The sequence below is a fragment of the Oncorhynchus nerka genome, linkage group LG23, assembly GCF_034236695.1.
Source record: "Oncorhynchus nerka isolate Pitt River linkage group LG23, Oner_Uvic_2.0, whole genome shotgun sequence".
Lineage (NCBI taxonomy): Eukaryota > Metazoa > Chordata > Actinopteri > Salmoniformes > Salmonidae > Oncorhynchus > Oncorhynchus nerka.
In genome coordinates, this window is record NC_088418.1 from 45094459 (window position 1) to 45114327 (window position 19869).

Genomic DNA, 19869 nt, shown 5'->3' on the forward strand with positions numbered 1-19869 from the left:
GCTGCACAGCTATTTTCAGATCTCTTCAGAGATGTTCGATCGGGTCCAAGTCCGGGCTCTGGCTCGGCCACTCAAGGACATTCAGAGACTTGTCCCGAAGCCACTCCTGCATTGTCTTGGCTGTGTGTTTAGGGTCGTTGTTCTGTTGGAAGATGAACCTTTGCCCAAATCTGAGGTCCTGAGCGCTCTGTAGCAGGTTCTAATCAAGGATCTCTCTGTACCTTGCTCCGTTCATCTTTTCCTCGATCCTGACTAGTCTCCCAGTCACTGCCGCTGAAAAACATCCCCACAGCATGATGCTGCCACCACCATGTTTCAACATAGGGATGGTGCCAGGTTTCCTCCAGGTTTCCTCCAGAACTCTTTGGCATTCAGGCCAAAGAGTTCAATCTTGGTTATATCAGACCAGAGAATATTGTTTCTCATGGTCTGAGTGTCCTTTAGGTGCCTTTTGGCAAACTCCAAGCAGGCTGTCATGTGCCTTTTACTAAGGAGTGGCTTCCGTCTGGCCACTCTACCATAAAACCCTGATTGGTGAAGTGCTGCAGGAAGGACTCCCATCTGGAAGGACTCTCATCTCCACAGAGGAACTCTGGAGCTCTGTCAGAGTGACCATCAGGTTCTTGGTCACCTCCCTGACCAAGGCCCTTCTCCCCCGATTGCTCATTTTGGCCAGGCGGCCAGCTCAAGGATTTTTGGCGATTCCAAACTTCTTCCATTTAAGAATTATGGAGGCCGCTGTGTTCTTGGGGACGTTTAACACTGTAGAGGTTTTTTGGGACCCATCCCCAGATCTGTGCTTCAACACAATCCTGTCTCGGAGCTCTACGGAGAATTCCTTCGACGTCATGGCATGGTTTTTGCACTGACATGCACTGTCAACTGTGGGACCTTAAATAAACAGGTGTGTACCTTTAAAAAAATGTAATTGTCTGCATCACTTCCAATCCCTCATATTGTTTTACACTACCGGTCAAAAACACCTACTCATTCAAGGGGTTTTCTTTATTTTTACAATTTTCTACATTGTAGAATAATAGTGAAGACATCAAAACTATTAAATTAAACATATGGAATCATGTAGTGACCAAAGAAGTGTTTAACAAATCAAAATATATTTTATATTTGAGATACTTCAAATAGCCACCCTTTGCCTTCATGACAACTTTTCACACTCTTGGCATTCTCTTAACCAGCTTCACCTGGAATATTTTTTCAAACAGCCTTGAAGGAGTTTGCACATAGGCTAAGCACTTGTTGGCTGCTTTTCCTTCACTCTGCGGTCCGACTCATCCCAAACCATCTCAATTTGGTTGAGGTTGGGGGATTGTGGAGGCCAGGTCATCTGATGCAGCACTCCATCACTGTCCTTCTTGGTAAAATAGCCCTTACACAGCCTGGAGGTGTGTTGGGTTATTGTCCTGTTGAAAAACAAATGATAGTCCCACAAAGCCCAAACCAGATGGGATGGCGTATCGCTGCAGAAAGCTGGTTAAGTGTGCCTTGAATTTTTTGTTGTTGTTGTACTTTTACTCCAATTGGTAGTTATAGTCTTGTCTCATTGCTGCTACTCCCATACGGACTCAGGAGAGGCGAAGGTCGAAGAGCAAGACATTCCTAAGTGACCCCAAACTTTTGAACGGTAGTGTAGATACCGGTAGTGTGTATATATATAGAGTTGAAGTCGGAAGTTTACATACACTTAGGTTGGAGTCATTAAAACTAGTTTTTCAACCACTCCACAAATTTCTTGTTAACAAACTGTAGTTTTGGCAAGGCGGTTAGGACATCTACTTTGTGCATGACACAAGTCATTTTTCCAACAATTGTTTACAGACAGATTATTAAACTTATAATTCACTGTATCACATTTACATTTACATTTAAGTCATTTAGCAGACGCTCTTATCCAGAGCGACTTACGATTCCAGTGGGTCATACATTTACATACACTAAGTTGACTGTGCCTTTAAACAGCTTGTACAATTCCAGAAAATGATGTCATGGCTTTAGAAGCTTCTGATTGGCTAATTGACATCGTTTGAGTCAATTGGAAGCGTACTTGTGGGTGTATTTCAAGACCTACCTTCAAACTCGGTGCCTCTTTGCTTTGACATCATGGGAAAATCAAAAGAAATCAGCCAAGACCTCAGAAAAAGTCTGGTTCATCCTTGGGAGCAATTTCAAAACGCCTGAAGGCACCACGTTCATCTGTACAAAAAATAGTATGCAAGCATAAACACCATGGGACCACGCAGCCGGAAGAAGACTCATTCTTTCGGGGGTGGCAGCATCATGTTGTGGGGGTGCTTTGCTGCAGGAGGGACTGGTGCACTTCACAAAACAGATGGCATCATGAGGATGGAAAATTATGTGGATATATTGAAGCAACATCTCAAGACATCAGTCAGGAAGTTCGTTCGCAAATGGGTCTTCCAAGTGGACAATGACCCCAAGCATACTTCCAAAGTTGTGGCAAAATGGCTTAAGCACAACAAAGTCAAGGTATTGGAGTGGCCATCACAAAGCCCTGACCTCAATCCTATCAAAAATGTGTGGGCAGAACGGAAAAAGCGTGTGTGAGCAAGGAGGCCTACAAACCTGACTCAGTTACACCAGCTCTGTCAGGAGGAAAGGGCCAAAAAAACGTATTGTGGGAAGCTTGTGGAAGGCTAGCCAAAACGTTTGACCCAAGTTAAACAATTTAAAGGCAATGCTACCAAATACTAATTGAGTGTATGTAAACTTCTGACCCACTGGGAACATGATGAAATAAATAAAAGCTGAAATATATCAGTTTCTCTCCTATTATTCTGACATTTCACATTCTTAAAATAAAGTGGTGATCCTAACTGGCCTAAAACAGGGAATTTTTACTGGGATTAAATGTCATGGATTGTGAAAAACTGAGTTTAAATGTATTTGGCTAAGGTGTATGTAAACTTCCGACTTCAACTGTATATCTTAAAAATATATATATTTCCTTTACCCTCCAACCCTACCACCCCTCAAACTAGTGAACAACAACGCTTAGGCCTTTATTTACAGCTCATACATACTATCTACATTTTATGGACACAGTCTATTTTACAATAGTTCTATTTTGTTTGTTTTTACTCTGGGATGCTGGCCTTCTAGGCAGAGTTGCAAAGAAAGAGCCATATCTCAGACTTTCCAATAAAAAGATTCAGATGGGCAAAAGAACACAGACACTGGACAGCAGAACTCTGCCTAGAAGGCCAGCATCCCGGAGTCGCCTCTTTGCGGTTGAAGTTGAGACTGGTGTTTTGCGGGTACTATTTAATGAAGCTGCCAGTTGAGGACTTGTGAGGCGTCTGTTTCTCAAACTAGACACACTAATGTACTTGTCCTCTTGCTCAGTTGTGCACCGGGGCCTCCCACTCCTCTTTCTATTCAGGGTAGCCTAGTGGTTAGAGCGTTGGACTAGTAACCGAAAGGTTGCAAGTTCGAATCCCCGAGCTGACAAGGTACAAATTTGTCATTCTGCACCTGAACAGGCAGTTAACCCGCTGTTCCTAGGCCGTCATTGAAAATAAGAATTTGTTCTTAACTGACTTGCCTAGTAAAATAAAGGTAAAATAAAAAATATTCTGGTTAGAGCCAGTTTGCTCTGTTCTGTGAAGGGAGTGGTACACAGCGTTGTACGATATCTTAAATTTCTTGGCAATTTCCCGCATGGAATAACCTCATTTCTCAGAACAAGAATAGATGGACGAGTTTCAGAAGAAATGTTTTTGTTTCTGGCCATTTTGAGCCTGTAACCGAACCCACATGCTGATGCTCCATATACTCAACTACTCTAAAGAAGGCCAGTTTTATTGCTTCTTTAATCAGAAAAACAGTTGTCAGCTGTGCTAACATAATTGCAAAAGGGTTTTCTAATGATCAATTAGCCTTTTAAAATGCTAAACTTGGATTAACACAACGTGCCATTGGAACACAGGAGTGATGGTTGCTGATAATGGGTCTCTGTACGCCTATGTAGATATTCCATTAAAAATCTGCCGTTTCCAGCTACAATAGTCATTTACAGCATTAACAATGTCTACACTGTATTTCTGATCAATTTTATGTTATTTTAATGGACAAAAATGTGCTTTTCTTTCAAAAACAAGGACATTTTCTAAGTGACCCCAGACTTTTGAATGGTAGTGTATATAGTGTGTGTGTGTGTATATAATCTTAACCCTCTTCCCCTCCCCCAATTGGAGCAAACTAGTGAATAACAACACTTACGCCTGTATTCCCAGCTTATACATACTATATTTTATGGACACAATCTATTTTACAATAGTTCTATTTAGTTTGTTTTTACTCCTGTCCATCCTCTACCCTCAATCTCTCCCATCTATTTCTGATGTCCATCCGGTTTGATTTCTATTTGCCACTTCTTTCAAACTGTGCTCTTTCACAAAAGTTCTTAACCTATATACGTTTTACGGGCACAGTATGTTTTACATTAGTTATCTTGTTGTTGTTCGTTTTTATCAGTCCCAACCTTCAACTCCATTCAACTCCTCCCATCTATCACTTAACACCAGAATCTGCAGAGCTGGGAAGGTTGTATCCACCATATAAATAACATTTGAATTTGCCAACATTTCTAAAAAAAAAAACTGTTTTCACTTTGTCATCATGGGGTATTGTGTGTAGATGAGGATTTTATTTAATACATTTAATACATTTTAGAAAAAGGCTGTAACGTAACAAATTGTGGAATAAGTCAAGAGGTCTGAATACTTTCCCAATGCACTGTATGTGTTTGCATGTGAATTTATTAATTCATATTATGCTACACAAATATAAATAGCATACATTTTCCTAACCTTATCCAATCTGTTACTTGGATATACCTCACCCATTACTGAGAGGGAGCCGGAACATAATTACAAATACTTTGTAGACTGCAAATTGATAGCAAGAAGCCCAAACAGATATAATATTTTACTAAAACATAATCATTTCAAACCTTGTTTACTTTTGTATACGGTCACAAATATCTCCTTATTATGCATAAAAATAAATAAAAAAACCTTGGAGCCGATTTGAGATAAGATACTATTTGAAGTAATATTTGATGTAGGGTTTCAGATGTTTTCAGAAGAAGGCCAGGCCCTACTGTCCTAGTTTCAGGAGGAAGCTGGTTCCACCATTGGAGTGCCAGGACAGAAAAGAGCTTTGACTGGGCTGTGTGGGAGCTGCCCTCCCTGGGAGGGCCAAGAGACTAGAGGTGGCAGAACTGAGGGTTTGGGTGTAGGGTTCAAGCATAGCCTGAAGGTAGGGAGGGGCAGTTCCTCTTGCTGCTTCGTAGGCACGTACCATGGTCTTGTAGTGGATGCGAGATACAACTGGAAGCCAGTGGAGTTTATGGCAGAGCAGGGTGATATGGGAGAACTTGGGGAAGGTTTTCAAACAGACAGACTGCCGCGTTCTGTATAAGTTGCAGCGGTTTGATAGCATATGTAACTAGGGCTTGGGCTCAGTTTTTTCTGATTAGAAAGCACACCATTTTCCTGGTTGGGAAACACTGTCAGCAGGAGTAGTGTGTTTACTGGCTGAGTTCCATAGAGGAAGGAAGGCTTAGAATACACTTTCGGGTTGCTAAACAAACATTCCACTCAGAGAAAGTCCATCAACCATTTATGGGCTAAGAACAGGAGAAAGCTAGACCCAATATATAATTCATTATTATTTTGTAATACAGACATGTTTTTTGTGTGCTGCAAACACCCTGGACCGTATTCACAAATAGTTTCAGAATAGGAGTGCTGATGTAGGATCGGATTTCCCTTTTAGATTATACTGAAAAAGATGATATGGACAGAAGGATCTGATCCTAGGTCAGCACTCCTACTCTTGGACTCTGTATATAATACAGGCCACTATCCATTGTACAGTGTGTAGCAAGGACACCGTCCTCTAACCTAGAGATGGTACACTGAGTTTACAAAACATTATGCTCTTTCCATGACATAGGCTGACTAGGTGAATCCAGGTGAAAGCTGGGATCCCTTATTGATGTCACTTGTTAAAGTCACTTCAATCAGTGTAGATGAAAGGGAGGAGACAGGCTAAATAAGGATTTTTAAGCTTTGAGACATTTGAAACATGGATTGTGTATGTGTGCCATTCAGAGGGTGAATGGGCAAGACAAAAGACTTCAGTGCCTTTGAACAAGGTGTGGTAGTATGTGCCAGGCGCACCTGTTTGTTCAAAGAACTGCAACGCTGCTGGCTTTTTCACACTCAACAGTTTCCTGTGTGTATCAAGAATGGTCCACCAACCAAAGGACACATAGCCAACTTGACACAACTGTGGGAAGCATTGGAGTCCAGGGAAGCATGGGCCAGCATCTCTGTGGAACGCTTTCAACACCTTGTGGAGTCCATGCCGACGAATTGAAGCTGGGGGGGGGCAACTCAATATTAGGTGTTCTTAATGTTTTGTACACTCAGTGTATATTGCATGTTCATAATGCTGATGTGTTGTGTGTTTTCTAGCTGTCGGGACAGTGCTCATGCAGGCCAGGTTTCGGGGGAAGAAAATGCAACGAATGCCGAGATAAGTTCTGGGGAGAACCTGAGGTCAAATGTCAAGGTAAGTTTCTCTGGCTGGGATTATGAGTGTCAGTGGAAAGTACAAAGTATGTGTGTGTATTCGTTCCCATGACTGTCTTAAACTTGTGTGCATCATGAAGCTGAAACACGTGCAACAGGGTATCTAAGTGCGTCCTTGCTTCCTCTCCAAGTGGGTCTCCTTCTGAATTTACTGGGGTCTGGAGAAACACTCTTAGAGAGGGGTTCTGTGTGTTTTTGAATCTGTCTCTTAGAGTTTGAGTAAACAGTCTCTCGTGGTCTCGTTCTCATGACCGGTGGTTCCCCTGAGTGACTGGGCTGGAAGCCGGGTTTTATGTTGTTTTTTTGTAGCGTTGCAGTTTTCTCTGTGTGTGTGTGTTATCAGACTCCAGCAGAGTGGATGTCTCTGGAGATACTGAATTGGCTTTCATGCATCCGTGTTGTTTTAACATTGTGTGTACGCATGTTGTGATTGAAAAATTGCATATTTACCTGATTTGTTTGATATTAATAGTTAGCATGCTTAATAGATAGGAGGACATTTCTGTCCTGTTAGTGTCTGTGTTTTCATGGGTTCCACTCTAGTTCCCTGCAGCTAATGTGGGTGTATGGTCACTGGAGATGGCTTGAGCTGACAAATGGGTTAAAGACTGCATTACATAGACAATAATGTGTTTTACTAGAGATAGTTTAGGAGTAGAACAATCACTCATTGTCTCAAAATCATCCTTGCATCTGGGAAACTAAGTCAGGGTGAGGTTAAGACAACAACCCACGTGCAGATAACGACAGGATGAAGCCAGAGTGGCTTATGAGGCCCCAATCTGCATGAGGGGGGTTGAACCAACCGTGACTGAGCATTGTTAGAGTCAGCCATACAGTTGAAGTCTGAAGCTTAGGGGTCATTAAAACTCGTTTTCCAACCACTCTTAACAAAGTATAGTTTTGGCAAGTCGGTTAGGACATCTACTTTGTGCATGACACAAGTCATTTTTCCAACAATTGTTTACAGACAGATTATTTCACTTATACTTCACTGTATCACAATTCCAGTGGGTCAGAAGTTTACATACACTAAGTTGACTGTGCCTTTAAACAGCTTGGAAAATTCCAGAAAATGGTGTCATAGCTTTAGAAGCTTCTGCTAATTGACATAATTTGAGTCAATTGGAGGTGTACCTGTGGATGTATTGCAAGGCCTCTCTTCAAACTCAGTGCCTCTTTGCTTGACATCATGGGAAAATCAAAAGAAATCAGCCAAGACCTCCCAAAAAATGTGTATACCTCCAAAAGTCTGATTCATCCTTCATTCCAAACGCCTTGAAGGTACCATGTTAATCTGTACAAACAATAGTACGCAAGCATAAACACCATGGACCACGCAGCTGTCATACCGCTCAGGAAGGAGACGCGTTCTGTCTCCTAGAGATGAATGTACTTTGGTGCGAAAAGTGCAAATAAATCCCAGAACAACAGCAAAGGACCTTGTGAAGATGCTGGAGGAAACGGATACAAATGTATCTATGTCCACAGTAAAACGAGTCCTATATCAACATAACCTGAATGGCCGCTCAGCAAGGAAGAAGGCACTGCTCCAAAACTGCCGTAAAAAAGCCAGACTACGGTTTGCAACTGCACATGGGGACAAAGATCATACTTTTTGGAGAAATATCCTATGGTCTGATGAAACAAAAACAGAACTGTTTGGGCATAATGACCATCGTCATGTTTTGAGGAAAAAGGGGAGGCTTGCAAGCTGAAGATCCCCATACCAACCGCGAAGCACGGGGTGGCAGCATCATGTTGTGGGAGTGCTTTGCTGCAGGAGGGACTGGTGCACTTCATGAAACAGATGGCATCATGAGGACGTAAAATTATGGGATATATTGAAGCAACATCTCAAGACATCAGTCAGGAAGTTAAAGCTTGGTCACAAATGGTTCTTCCAAATGGACAATGACTCCAAGCATACTTCCAAAGTTGTGGCAAAATGGCTTAAGCATAATAAAGTCAAGGTGTTGGAGTGTCCATCACAAAGCCCTGACCTCAATCCTATAAAACATTTGTGGGCAGAACTGAAAAAGCGTGTGTGAGCAAGGAGGCCTACAAACCGGACTCAGTTACACCAGCTCTGTCAGGAGTAATGGGCCAAAATTCACCCAACTTATTGTGGGAAGCTTGTGGAAGGCTACCAGAAACATTTGACCCAAGTTGAACAATTTAAAGGCAATGCTACCAAATACTAATTGAGTGTATGTAAACATCTGACCCACTGGGAATGTGATGAAAGAAAGAAAAGCTGAAATAAATCATTCTCTCCTATTATTCTGACATTTCACATTCTTAGAATAAAGTGGTGATCCTAACTGACCTAAGACCGGGGATTTTTACTAGGATTAAATGTCAGGAATTGTGAAAAACTGAGTTTAAATATATTTGGTTAAGGGGTATGTAAAACTTCCGACTTCAGCTGTATATAGTACTCTGCATTTATGTAAAGGTTAGGTTACTCGGTCCAACACTCTAGGGTGGGGGTTCGACCAGCCTCATCATTGCAACAATTAATCGATGTTAAATAAAGAGGATTGTTGGAAGAAATTACCAAATCTCTCTCAGTATTGAATTTCCAAGACATTGTGTCAGTCTCTGTTTTGTTTGTTTGTGTGTATCAAATCAAATTTTATTTGTCACATACACATGGTTAGCAGATGTTAATGCGAGTGTAGCGAAATGCTTGTCGGTGTATGTGTGCATTCGTGCGTATGTCTGTCCTTGTGTCAGTGTGTGCATGTGTGTCACCAGTGTGGTGTTAGTTGGCTCTAAATTACTCCTCCCTGTCAACACCTCTACATGGTTTATTGTCTGCTGAACAACTGACTGACAAACAGACCAGTTTCCATCAATCACTGCATCTGGAGAAATGTATATCTCAGAAGTTGGCACACCCTCAGAGAGAAGGTGAGAGAGAGGAGGGAGATTTTGAGAGTGAATTTCTGGGAATAACTCCTTGGTTCGTGTGAGAATCAGAGCCAGATGTTCCAGAAATCAGAGGAATCCTGTCTTAATCGTGATCTTATTCCTGTGGTTTAGGAATTCCTGCAGTATTCCCAAACTGCCTGTAAAGTTAGTCTGACCTCCTGTCGCTGTCCTCGCCCTCTCAGCGCAATGTGTGTATACTGCACGCATGTGTGTGTGTGTGTGTGTGTGTTTGAAAGAGAGAGAGATAAAGAGAGAAATGTTTGACACCATGTCTGGGTTAAGAGGATCATGTCATGGTCTGATTTAAGAGGTCAGAGGCGCCTGTGTGTGTGAATTAAGATGCCACGGTCATTGCAACAGTCGCAACCCTCCCACGCACGTGGCTGTGATTATCGTGTTACCTGTTCGGAACAGCCTCAATGGACATACAAGGTGTTGAAAGTGTTTCACAGAGATGCTGGTCCATATTGACTCCAATGCTTCCCACAGTGTCAAGTTGGCGTTGATGTTCTTTGGTTGGTGGACCGTTCTTGATACACATGGGATACTTTTGAGTGTGAAAAACCCAGCAGCGTTGCAGTTCTTGGTACAAACCGGTGCGCCCGGCACGTACTACCACACCCTGTTCACTCTGAATGGCACACACACACAATCCAAGGTTTAAAAATCCTTCTTTAACCTGTCTCCTCCCCTTCATCTACACTGATTTGAAGTGGATTGAACAAGTGACATCAATAAGTGATCATAGTCAGCCTATATCATGGAAAGAGCAGGTGTTCTTAGTAGTTTGCACAACAAATGTTGAGCAAACTCACAATCCTATTGCAGCTGGTTGCTTTATAATTGTATGTTGAATCATTCTTCATTCATTCATCAATCACCTCTTCAAAAGCTCAGGCAACAGTAATGGGTGCTAACTGCTTATATGCACCCTTTCCTGTTCTCCATTCCTCATTTTTTTCACTGACTTACTCCATCACTCTATTTCTCTCCTTCTCTTCCCACTTTAGAGGTTAGAGGGCTTGTCTCTGCTGTGCTTCAGACTGGGGGGTCAAAAGGGGGATAGAGTTTAGAGGTCAAGGCTACCTGTGCGTTCATTTACACTCAGCGCAGGACTGTTGAGCCGTTTTAATAGTTTTTCAGTACCTCTGTTTTCCTAGGGTGGCTTTTAAAGGGCACAGACCTGTTCTCATATTAGTATGAGTTCATTTCCTTGTACCCTCATTTCCTTTCCATCATCACCACTGTTTTCACCTCAAGTCAAGTATAGGTATGTGTATGTGTTTAACCCTTTTCTCTCTTCTCCTGTTCCTCTTTCTCTCTCTCTCCCTCACCCTCCAGCTTGTGACTGTGACCTGCGTGGCATCGCCAGCGAGCAGTGCCACCGTTCGTCCGGCCAGTGTGTGTGTGTGGAGGGTGTGTCTGGACCCCGGTGTAACCAGTGTGCCAGAGGGTACCATGGGGAGTTCCCCGCCTGCCAACGATGCCACCAGTGCTTCAGCGAGTGGGACAGCGTGGTAGGGGAACTGACAAACCAGGCGCAGCGTTTGAAGGATCATGTGACAGAGCTCCAGACCAATGGGGTGACGCCGCCGTACACAGACACCGTTAGCAGTCTGGAGATTAGTGCTAATGCTATCAGTGGGATAGTAGAGAACAACCCTGCTATACAGAAGATGGAAGATGTACAACAGATGATGCAGCAGGTCACGTATGTACACACAAACACGTGCGCTTGCATACACACATTTACACATTGAAACCCACAGCACCAATGGTTCTGTTTGTATCCTTGATGTTATGATCAGTCTATGTCAACTCTATTGAAAATATTATTTTGTGTGTGTGTGTGTGTATGTGCGCGCGTCTGCAACAGTGAGATGGTGGCAGACCTAAACGAGAGGCTGAACGTCTCAGAGGATTCTCTGTCCCGTCTCGTTGTAAATGCCAACTACACCCAGGCCAGTCTGGACACACTGAGAGAGCAGGCCCAAGAGCTAGAGAGAACAGTCAAAGACATTGGAGACCGCATAAAGACTGTGAAGAACTCTAACATAGAAGGTGAGAGAGGGGAGAGAGAAAGGGGGCAGAGGGTGAGAGAGGGGGTATAGTATGCATGACATCATTACTAGTTCTGACACACCCCTGTTTATGTGTGTTTTATTTGTGTATGGCAGGAGCGATGGACACCATCACCGATGCCCACTTGGAGTCTAAGAGGGCGGAGATCCGTGTCAATCAGACCACCAGTTACCCCGACAACACTTTGGAACAGTCGGCTACGCTACGGCGCGAAGCGGAGGCCAGACTGAGCCAGAACCAGGCGGAGTTTGACCTGAGACAACAGAAACACACAGAGAGACTGGAGAGGCTTAGCATGGAGCTCGAAACTCTTGACCTATCAGAGCTCAGCAAGCAGGTAAGTCTGAATAAATGAATAAATAAAAATCAGTAGTCAATTATTATCGCACTTCTTCACCACAATGCTTTTTGAATGGGTCCCTTGTTTTCTAGTGCTCTAACCCAATTGGTGTGTTTTCTCTCTGTGCAGACATGTGGAGCGGCTGGTGGGGAGGAGGGGTGCGCTGCGTCACCCTGTGGAGGGGTGGGGTGTGTGTCGGAGGACGGCACCCATCGCTGTGGTGGAGACGGGTGTGACGGTCTGGTCACACAGACACAAAGCACTCTGAAAACAGCCAAGGACTTCGAGCAGGAAATCCTGTCCACCATGCAGGAAGTGGATAAGCTCTCTAGAATGGTGGGAACTGTAGTTTTTTTACACTCTGGGCCGAATCCTAACTTGAGATTTTATTTATATTTATTTATTTAACCTTTATTTAACCAGGCAAGTCAGTTAAGAACAAATGATTATTTTCAATAACGGCCTAGGAACAGTGGATTAACTGCCTGTTCAGGGGCAGAACGACAGATTTGTACCTTGTCGGCTCGGGGGTTTGAACTTGCAACCTTCCGGTTACTAATCCAACGCCTGATTCATGAATATAACTTTGTGTAGTACAGCTGTTGTTTAGTTATGATTCAGCCCTACATGAATATAATCAGGTCATCTTACATTTTCATCATAGTAACTAAAGAAAATAGAATATCTGCTTGCTCCGGCACAAGCGTTGAGGAGTGTTTACCTTACCGTGTTTGAGTTAACGTGTCCTGTGGCGCCCTCTAGGTGTGGGAGGTGAAGGTGCATGCGGACGAGGCCAAGCTGAGTGCTCGGGAGGTGCTGCTGAAGTCCAACCAGAGCCGAGATGGAGTGGAGCACACCAACGAGCAGCTCCGCAGCCTCATCAAGGAGATACGAGACCTACTCACTAGTGAGTATACACACATTTTTCCAAAGACCAGGCCTCAATCTTTCAACGTACTGTACAGACTTAACTAAATGATCCCTGATTCATAGACAATCAGGGCTCCAGTTCTTCTTTCCCCATGTGAGTGATTGGTTATGATTGTAATTCGAATTGATTGTGACCTGTGTATGGCTCTCTGAGTCTTAATTGGCTCTGTTTCCATGGTAACAGACGACCGTGCCAACGTGGAGGTTATCGAAGCGGTGTCGAACGAGGTGTTGGCCCTGAAGATGCCCACGTCGCCCGGGCAGCTGGAGGCCCTGACCAAGGAGATCAGAGACAGAGTGGGAACCCTCACCAGCGTGGAGGACATCCTCAGTCAGAGTGCCAACGACATACACACTGCAGAGAGGCTGCTGGAGCAGGCTCGCACTGCCAGGTAAAAATTCATGCATACACACAAACACACACACAAACACAGGCTAACACTCACTCACTCACTCACTCTCACTCACTCACTCACTCACTCACTCACTCACTCACGCATACAATCTCCTCTCTGTCTCTCAGTCAGGAGGCGTCTGAGGTGAAGGAGACAGCTGCCCTGGTGAAGGAGGCTCTGGATACAACTAAGCATGCTCAGAATGCTGCCATCGACGCCGTCAAGCAGGTCTACAACAACACCAGGGGTACACTTGACCTCATCACGTCTGTAAGTCACCTGTGACCAGGGCTTCAATTGTGTCTAAAATTTGGGAGATTTGTATAAATACACATTCCATGCAAGGTCTCTAAAGGTGTGTATTGTGTGTGTGTGTGTTGGTTCTTCTATCCTTGATGGGACCTAAAATTCCCCAAAAGTACTTCACAAGGATAGTAAAACAAAGAAAATTCCCACGTCCCCATGAGGACAAAGGCTATTTTAAGCTTAAGAGGGGTTAGGTTTAAGGTTACGGGTTAAGGTTAGTGTTAGGGTTAAGATCAGGGTTAGGCTTATGGTTAGGTTTAGGGAAAATAGAATTTTGAAGAACAATACGCGTGTTTGTGTTTGCGTCTGTGCATGAATACATGCTAATATGGGTTTGTGTGTTTATAGGTGGAGTCGGAGACTGCGGAGTCAGAGCTGCGTCTGAGTAATGCCACACTGCGTCTGCTGCAGCTGGAGAGAGACGTGACTCTGCTGAGAGAGAGCAGCCTGGACACCAGCCACCGCACACAGAACACTGAGAGACTGTCTGAGACCGCCAAGCAGGACGCAGAGGGGCCCTGCAGGTACACACACATAGATAGACGCACGTGCGCACACACAGCCCAGCATTTTACCTGCCAATTATATTGTTACCCATTCTCAGTGTGTGTTATGCTTTGTGTGTGTGTGTGTGTGTGTGTGTGTGTGTGTGTGTGTGTTTGTTGTGTGTAGGAGTTTGACTCGGAGGTGAAGGGTCAGTACAGTGTTGTGGAGGGCTTGGTGGTGACAAAGGCAGTGGGCGTGTCTGATGCCAAGAAGAGAGCGGAGCTACTCCAGCAGGAGGCCAAGGAGCTGCTCACCCAGACCAGCGGAAAACTACAGAGACTCCGAGGTAACGCACATGCACACATATGCACACACACACACACACACAAACCAATGTGCTTACACACACGACACAAGCATGCACACACAAGAGCACGTTCACGCATGCATGCACACACACACACACTCTCTCTCTAATGACATCACTGTGTGTTTGCAGAGTTGGAGAGGTCGTATGCAGCCAACCAGCGTACTCTAGAGGCCAAGGCAGGTCAGCTGGCCGGGCTGGAGAAAACAGCACGCCAGCTGCTCGATGACATCAGCCAGAAAGTCATGATCTACAGCACCTGTTCTTAGGGTAACCATGCCAACAGCATCCCTGGCAATGCCTACCCTGATGTCATACCAGAGATTATGACGATGCCTTCTTAAGTGCCAAAGAGATATGACAACAACTCAGGAGACTCCAAAGACCAAAAGTATTTTACCACTAAGAACCAAACTAAAAAAAAAACTGTTTCTGTATGAAATGGTTTCTAAGCCATATAAGCTATCACAAGTAATAGATGTTTTAATCATTAGACTGCACATAGATTTCATGATTTCAGATTCTATGGAAATATTTGTATAATCTTGTCTGTAACGATACTAAAGTGTGTCTGGATCAATGCAAAAGAGAGACTATTCAATTGTATGATACGATTTGTACCCATCAACATACTGCTGTAATTGAACTTCTAATATAAAGTAACAACTGCATCTTAAATAGTTTCCACTCCCTATTTATTTTGTTGTTCCAATTTTGCAAAACAAATGCCTCAACATTGCCTAGTTCATCTCAACCTAAAATGAGAAGCTTTTGAAATGTACAGTATTTGGTGTTTGCTATCCCCTAGTGGCAATTTGAAAAAACTGTACCCTCTCTTTACTGCATTATCATCACCACTAGGGAGTAGCAGCACAGACACAATTTCAGCTTAGTTTTGCCTTATAGAACCCAACTCAGTTGCAGGTTAATGTACTTCTATCACTTTTAACTGTAGCAAAATGCTGTTCACTCTGCCAACTGAAACCTTCACTGTCATTGTAGGCTTAACTAGACTATAATTTTCCTACATTTTAAAATATATTCTAACACAGGCTGCTTTTCTTTCTACTGCCTTGTCTTACACCTCTCGCTCTCTCAATATTGATGCAAGGTGATTTGGAGATCAGTGATTATGAACAGCTCTTTCCTCAGGCTGATCCGGTTGAACACAATGAGCATCTCTCTCATCCTCCCATGAATCCCTCCTTTCCCCCCGGAGGGTTTCCTCCGTTTCCTCCTCCCTCCGAAATGAGCGCTTTCCCTCTAGTGCTGCAAATCAGTCAGGCGTCACTGTGCTTCCCCATATAATGACCCCACCCAGGCATATCTGTGAGATAAATAGCTTTAGAAAGGGGTCCAGACGGTCCCTTCCCCTGCGTACAGTATGTATGGTACAGTGGACTGTGTGATGTGCATGCTTGTGCTGTGAGGTCATCCGTGACCTTACGTGACATCATTGAATTCTGTGTAGGTCCCCAGTGACAAACCAGTTTTTTTTATGTTTATCTAACCCAGCCACCTGAGGTCTCCAGCAGACCCTATACAATTATATAATTTAATACATCACAAAAGTCATTCTGCAGTGCAATGCCTCGTTCTAGACAAAAAAAAAATTATCAGCTTGCATGGATGACACTCTGCAAACCTTATACCGTACCCAACCTCATCATCCATTTGCAGAACAGCTAAATAGAGCTGTCCTGTAGAAAAACACAGCTGTGCCCTGCAGGCTAAGATCAGTCCATCCAGCATACGACAGTAAACAGCCCTAACATCCACTTCCTGTCTGGACCATTTAAATTGGCAGCCACTGGGCCCTGAGATGGCCACAGCTGCCGGGTGGATAGGAGAACGCTGTGGTTCACATGGAGCTGGCCACGGGGCACTTCTCAATATCAGCATGTGTCTGCAAGTTGGGTAGAGTGTGGTTTTCCTGAGTTGATATGAGATATTCATGAAATATGACTCCTCCTTCCTCTCTCTCCTTGGCCCATGATGCTGCTCTGATCTCTCTGACACACTTACAGCGGGAAGTTGGTGAGGAACCGTTTTAGAGCAGCCGCCAGACCATAGAAAAGAGGACAGAGAGAGGGATCGAGGGACAGCGAAAGGGAGGGAGAGCGGGGAGAGAGAATCTTTCAATCAAACAAAATGTTGATTTAATTAGCACTTTTGAAAAAAAAATCATTGACACAAAAGTGCTTCACAGTAACCCAGTCTGCACCAAGACGAGGCAAGATGTTGCAGAGGAAAGTTGGAGAGGGCTTGGAAGTCAGTCAGGTTTCCTTTATGCTTAAGGTCGATGGCATGGATGACACTTTCCTATGAGGATCCGCTGTCATGTCTCATGATATTGGTAGGTGTCTGTTGAGTTAAACGTGGAATGGCATTGTTGATTATAATCATTGGACACTGTGCAACGCACGTTATTTTCTGCGTCAGGGCCTGCCGTCATACGCAATTTGACTCAATACTGGAATGTACAAGGTGCTGAAACGTTCAACTATTGAATATATGGTAGAGAGACTCCTAAATAGGATATCCAAAGAGAAGAGCAAAAAGCATATAGTAAGGAATGTCTGTGGTTTCCCTCTGCAGTGAATCATTTAAACTAATATGCTCATTCAAGAGTCTCCCCTGCCGGAGGTCTACTATTGATTGATTGTGTTACATTTCAGTGGGCTGGGAGTCAAAAGCTCTTTGAAATCGAAAGCTGATCTTGGCAGATTTTCCAACGTTGCAGGCTGGGTATAAAATCAAATAGTTGTTTGCATTTCGAATATTCAGAATCAATGTAGTGTTTTATTGTCATTGAACTTCTGAAATCTCACTCACAATGAAATGACGCCCCCAATCTCAAGCCGTTAAAAATAATAATACTGCATGACCTTGATAAAGGGAGTAAGTCACACTGTGCATCTTGCATGCATACTAATACTGTGATCTCGAAACACTCCAAACCACTGACTTGCTATGAATTTCAAACACGATTGACATCGAATCTCAATGTTTACTAGTTACATTCTAATCCCTCTGCTATCAACCCAGCAAGCAATTGATATGTGTATTAAGCCTGAAGTAAATTAGTCTGCTTATGGTGACAATGATATCTTTACTAAGGGAATCCATGGGAGTCAGCATCTGTGAATGTACTGTGTTTTTCCCTGGAAGGATGAGCAAGACCGGAACTTCTCACTAAATTCTAATTAGCCTATAAACAATGAAAGATTTAGGCTTTAATTCATTCAGTCAGCTTTGTTTGAATTAATTAAAAGTTTCCAATCCAGTCACCCTGTAAAGTTTCCAATATGAGGCAACCTCGTTTCATATAGCCTACCAGAAGAGGTGTTTCCCAATACAAATAAAAATGTTAAATGTTTAAAAATCATGAATTCGCATCCTATATTATTTGTTACACAGCACTGAGCAAGGGCATTAAGTTTGAGAGTTAGAGCTTTGACTCATTCAATCCTGGAATGGTCATGCAAAGTTCCCATAATGGGACTAGTGGTGAATTGTACTCTTATGTGACAGTTTTTCTGTCCCTAAAAAAGGTGCTATCTAGAACCAAAAAGGGTTCTTCGGCTGTCCCCGTAGGATAATCCTTTTGTCGAACATTTACATTTACATTTAAGTCATTTAGCAGACGCTCTTATCCAGAGCGACTCTTTTGGTTCCAGGTAGAACCCTTTAGCGTTCCATGTATAACCCTTTCCACAGAGAGATCTACATGGAACCCAAAAGAGTTCTACCTGGAACCAAGAAAGGTTATCCTACGGGAACAGCTGCAGAACCCTTTTGGATTTTTTTTCTTCTAAGAGTGTATGGGATAGGGAGCATTGAGACAGTTAACAAGATTCTTATACTTGTGGAGGGTATCATTTTGCAAAGGTAATTGAATGAATACTTGCCATAAAGAGAATGTGGTCGGACTCTGGATCGGCCAAAACACATTGGTGTCCCAAGAATATACATAACAGAAATTAAAACTTCTGTCTGAAATCCAAATAATGATTAAGTCTACAAAAGGTATATGATTCCAAATGAATCTAAATATTTTATGTGGTGTGTGTGTGTGTGTGTTTTCAAGGAAAGAGGGCTTCCCTGGAAATCAGTAGTCATAAAACACCTGTCTGGAGTGTCTCCTGTCTCTCAGCATTGCATTTGTCTGAACTGAAAATACAATGCTGCCACATCCTTGAAATATGAAATATTTATATTCCACAACTCAAACAAAATATGAGGGATGCTATTAAATACCAATGAGGTAAGAAGGGGATCTCAGGAATGGATGCATTTTGCTACTCCCAGCATGCAGCATTGTGGGATACGGAGGAGATTGGTGGATGCTGATGCTGAAGCGCGAGCTGCTGAGGATTGAGACACGAGCGCAAGGGGAGCATCATCCAAACACTTTGTGATACCAGATTCCCAGGTAAAACATGACAGAAAAATGAATGAAAATGTTGACTGACATATTGATGCCGCCCGCAATTCAATATGTTGTCTGTGTGCATGTATTATTTATTTTCGTTATTGCCAAGTCATTCTCGGTCCACCGCTCTCAGCCGATTATTCAACATACAAACGAAACGGTTATTTCGGGCACATTGGCGTATTACAGCCGCTGATTATATTCATTTGCGCAGGCGAATTAGCGCGTTGTGGTCAGGGCTGTTTGCATGCTATATGGGGTGGTCGGTGACGATGTGCGGCAATGATCTGTTCATGAATATCTTCTGATTTATTGATTGGTTTGGGGTGAAAAGGGAATTCCCGCATGCAGCTAGGAATCCATTAGTCCGTTTTGTTTTATATTTAGTGAATCCTAACCCTCTGCATCAACATACTTGGAATTTGGCATTTTTATATACATCAATTACGTATACCCAAATGATGCTATTTTATTGCAGAGCGAGTGAACGCACTTGTTGAAAATGCCACTGTTCCTGTCCCCCCCCCCCTTCAAATTGATAGGAAACGAGTTTGTTTATCATCATGCCATCATACAGTATGTCTATTAGGCTACTGAAGGCTGTATGGCCATGCATATATCTTTTATCGATAGAATCCTATCCATGTTCATTTTAGAGATGTCTAGAGATGCTGTCATTGCTGGTTTAACTCAACGTTGTGCAAGTGCTGTCAGTCTGTGACTGAGTAGATAGCTAGTGATCTTTGGCCAGTATCCTCTCTGCCAGTGTTCACCCTTGATACTTTAGTCAGTCTAAGAATCCAAAATGTTCAATTGAAATAATTGACTATGTAACACATATACAGTACTACTGAATCTTGCTTTAGGCTCTGATGATCTGGGATTCTTGATGATCTCAACCGGAAGACATGATCTGGCCTTGAGATAGCTGGGAGTGTTCTCTGTTTGTTCAG

General features: G+C 43.2%; 1 protein-coding gene across 1 annotated transcript in view; it reads left to right on the forward strand.

Annotated features, from left to right (window-relative positions):
- Positions 1–15159, forward strand: part of LOC115106912 (laminin subunit beta-1-like) — a 36546-nt gene extending 21387 nt beyond the window's left edge. The window contains 12 exon segments of the mRNA XM_029630118.2: positions 6522–6618; positions 10917–11286; positions 11452–11636; positions 11753–11994; positions 12127–12333; positions 12760–12904; positions 13112–13319; positions 13451–13592; positions 13977–14139; positions 14142–14152; positions 14301–14460; positions 14614–15159. Coding sequence (XP_029485978.2) covers positions 6522–6618; positions 10917–11286; positions 11452–11636; positions 11753–11994; positions 12127–12333; positions 12760–12904; positions 13112–13319; positions 13451–13592; positions 13977–14139; positions 14142–14152; positions 14301–14460; positions 14614–14750 — 2067 coding nt within the window. The 3' untranslated portion in view covers positions 14751–15159.
- The last annotated feature ends 4710 nt before the right edge of the window (positions 15160–19869 follow it).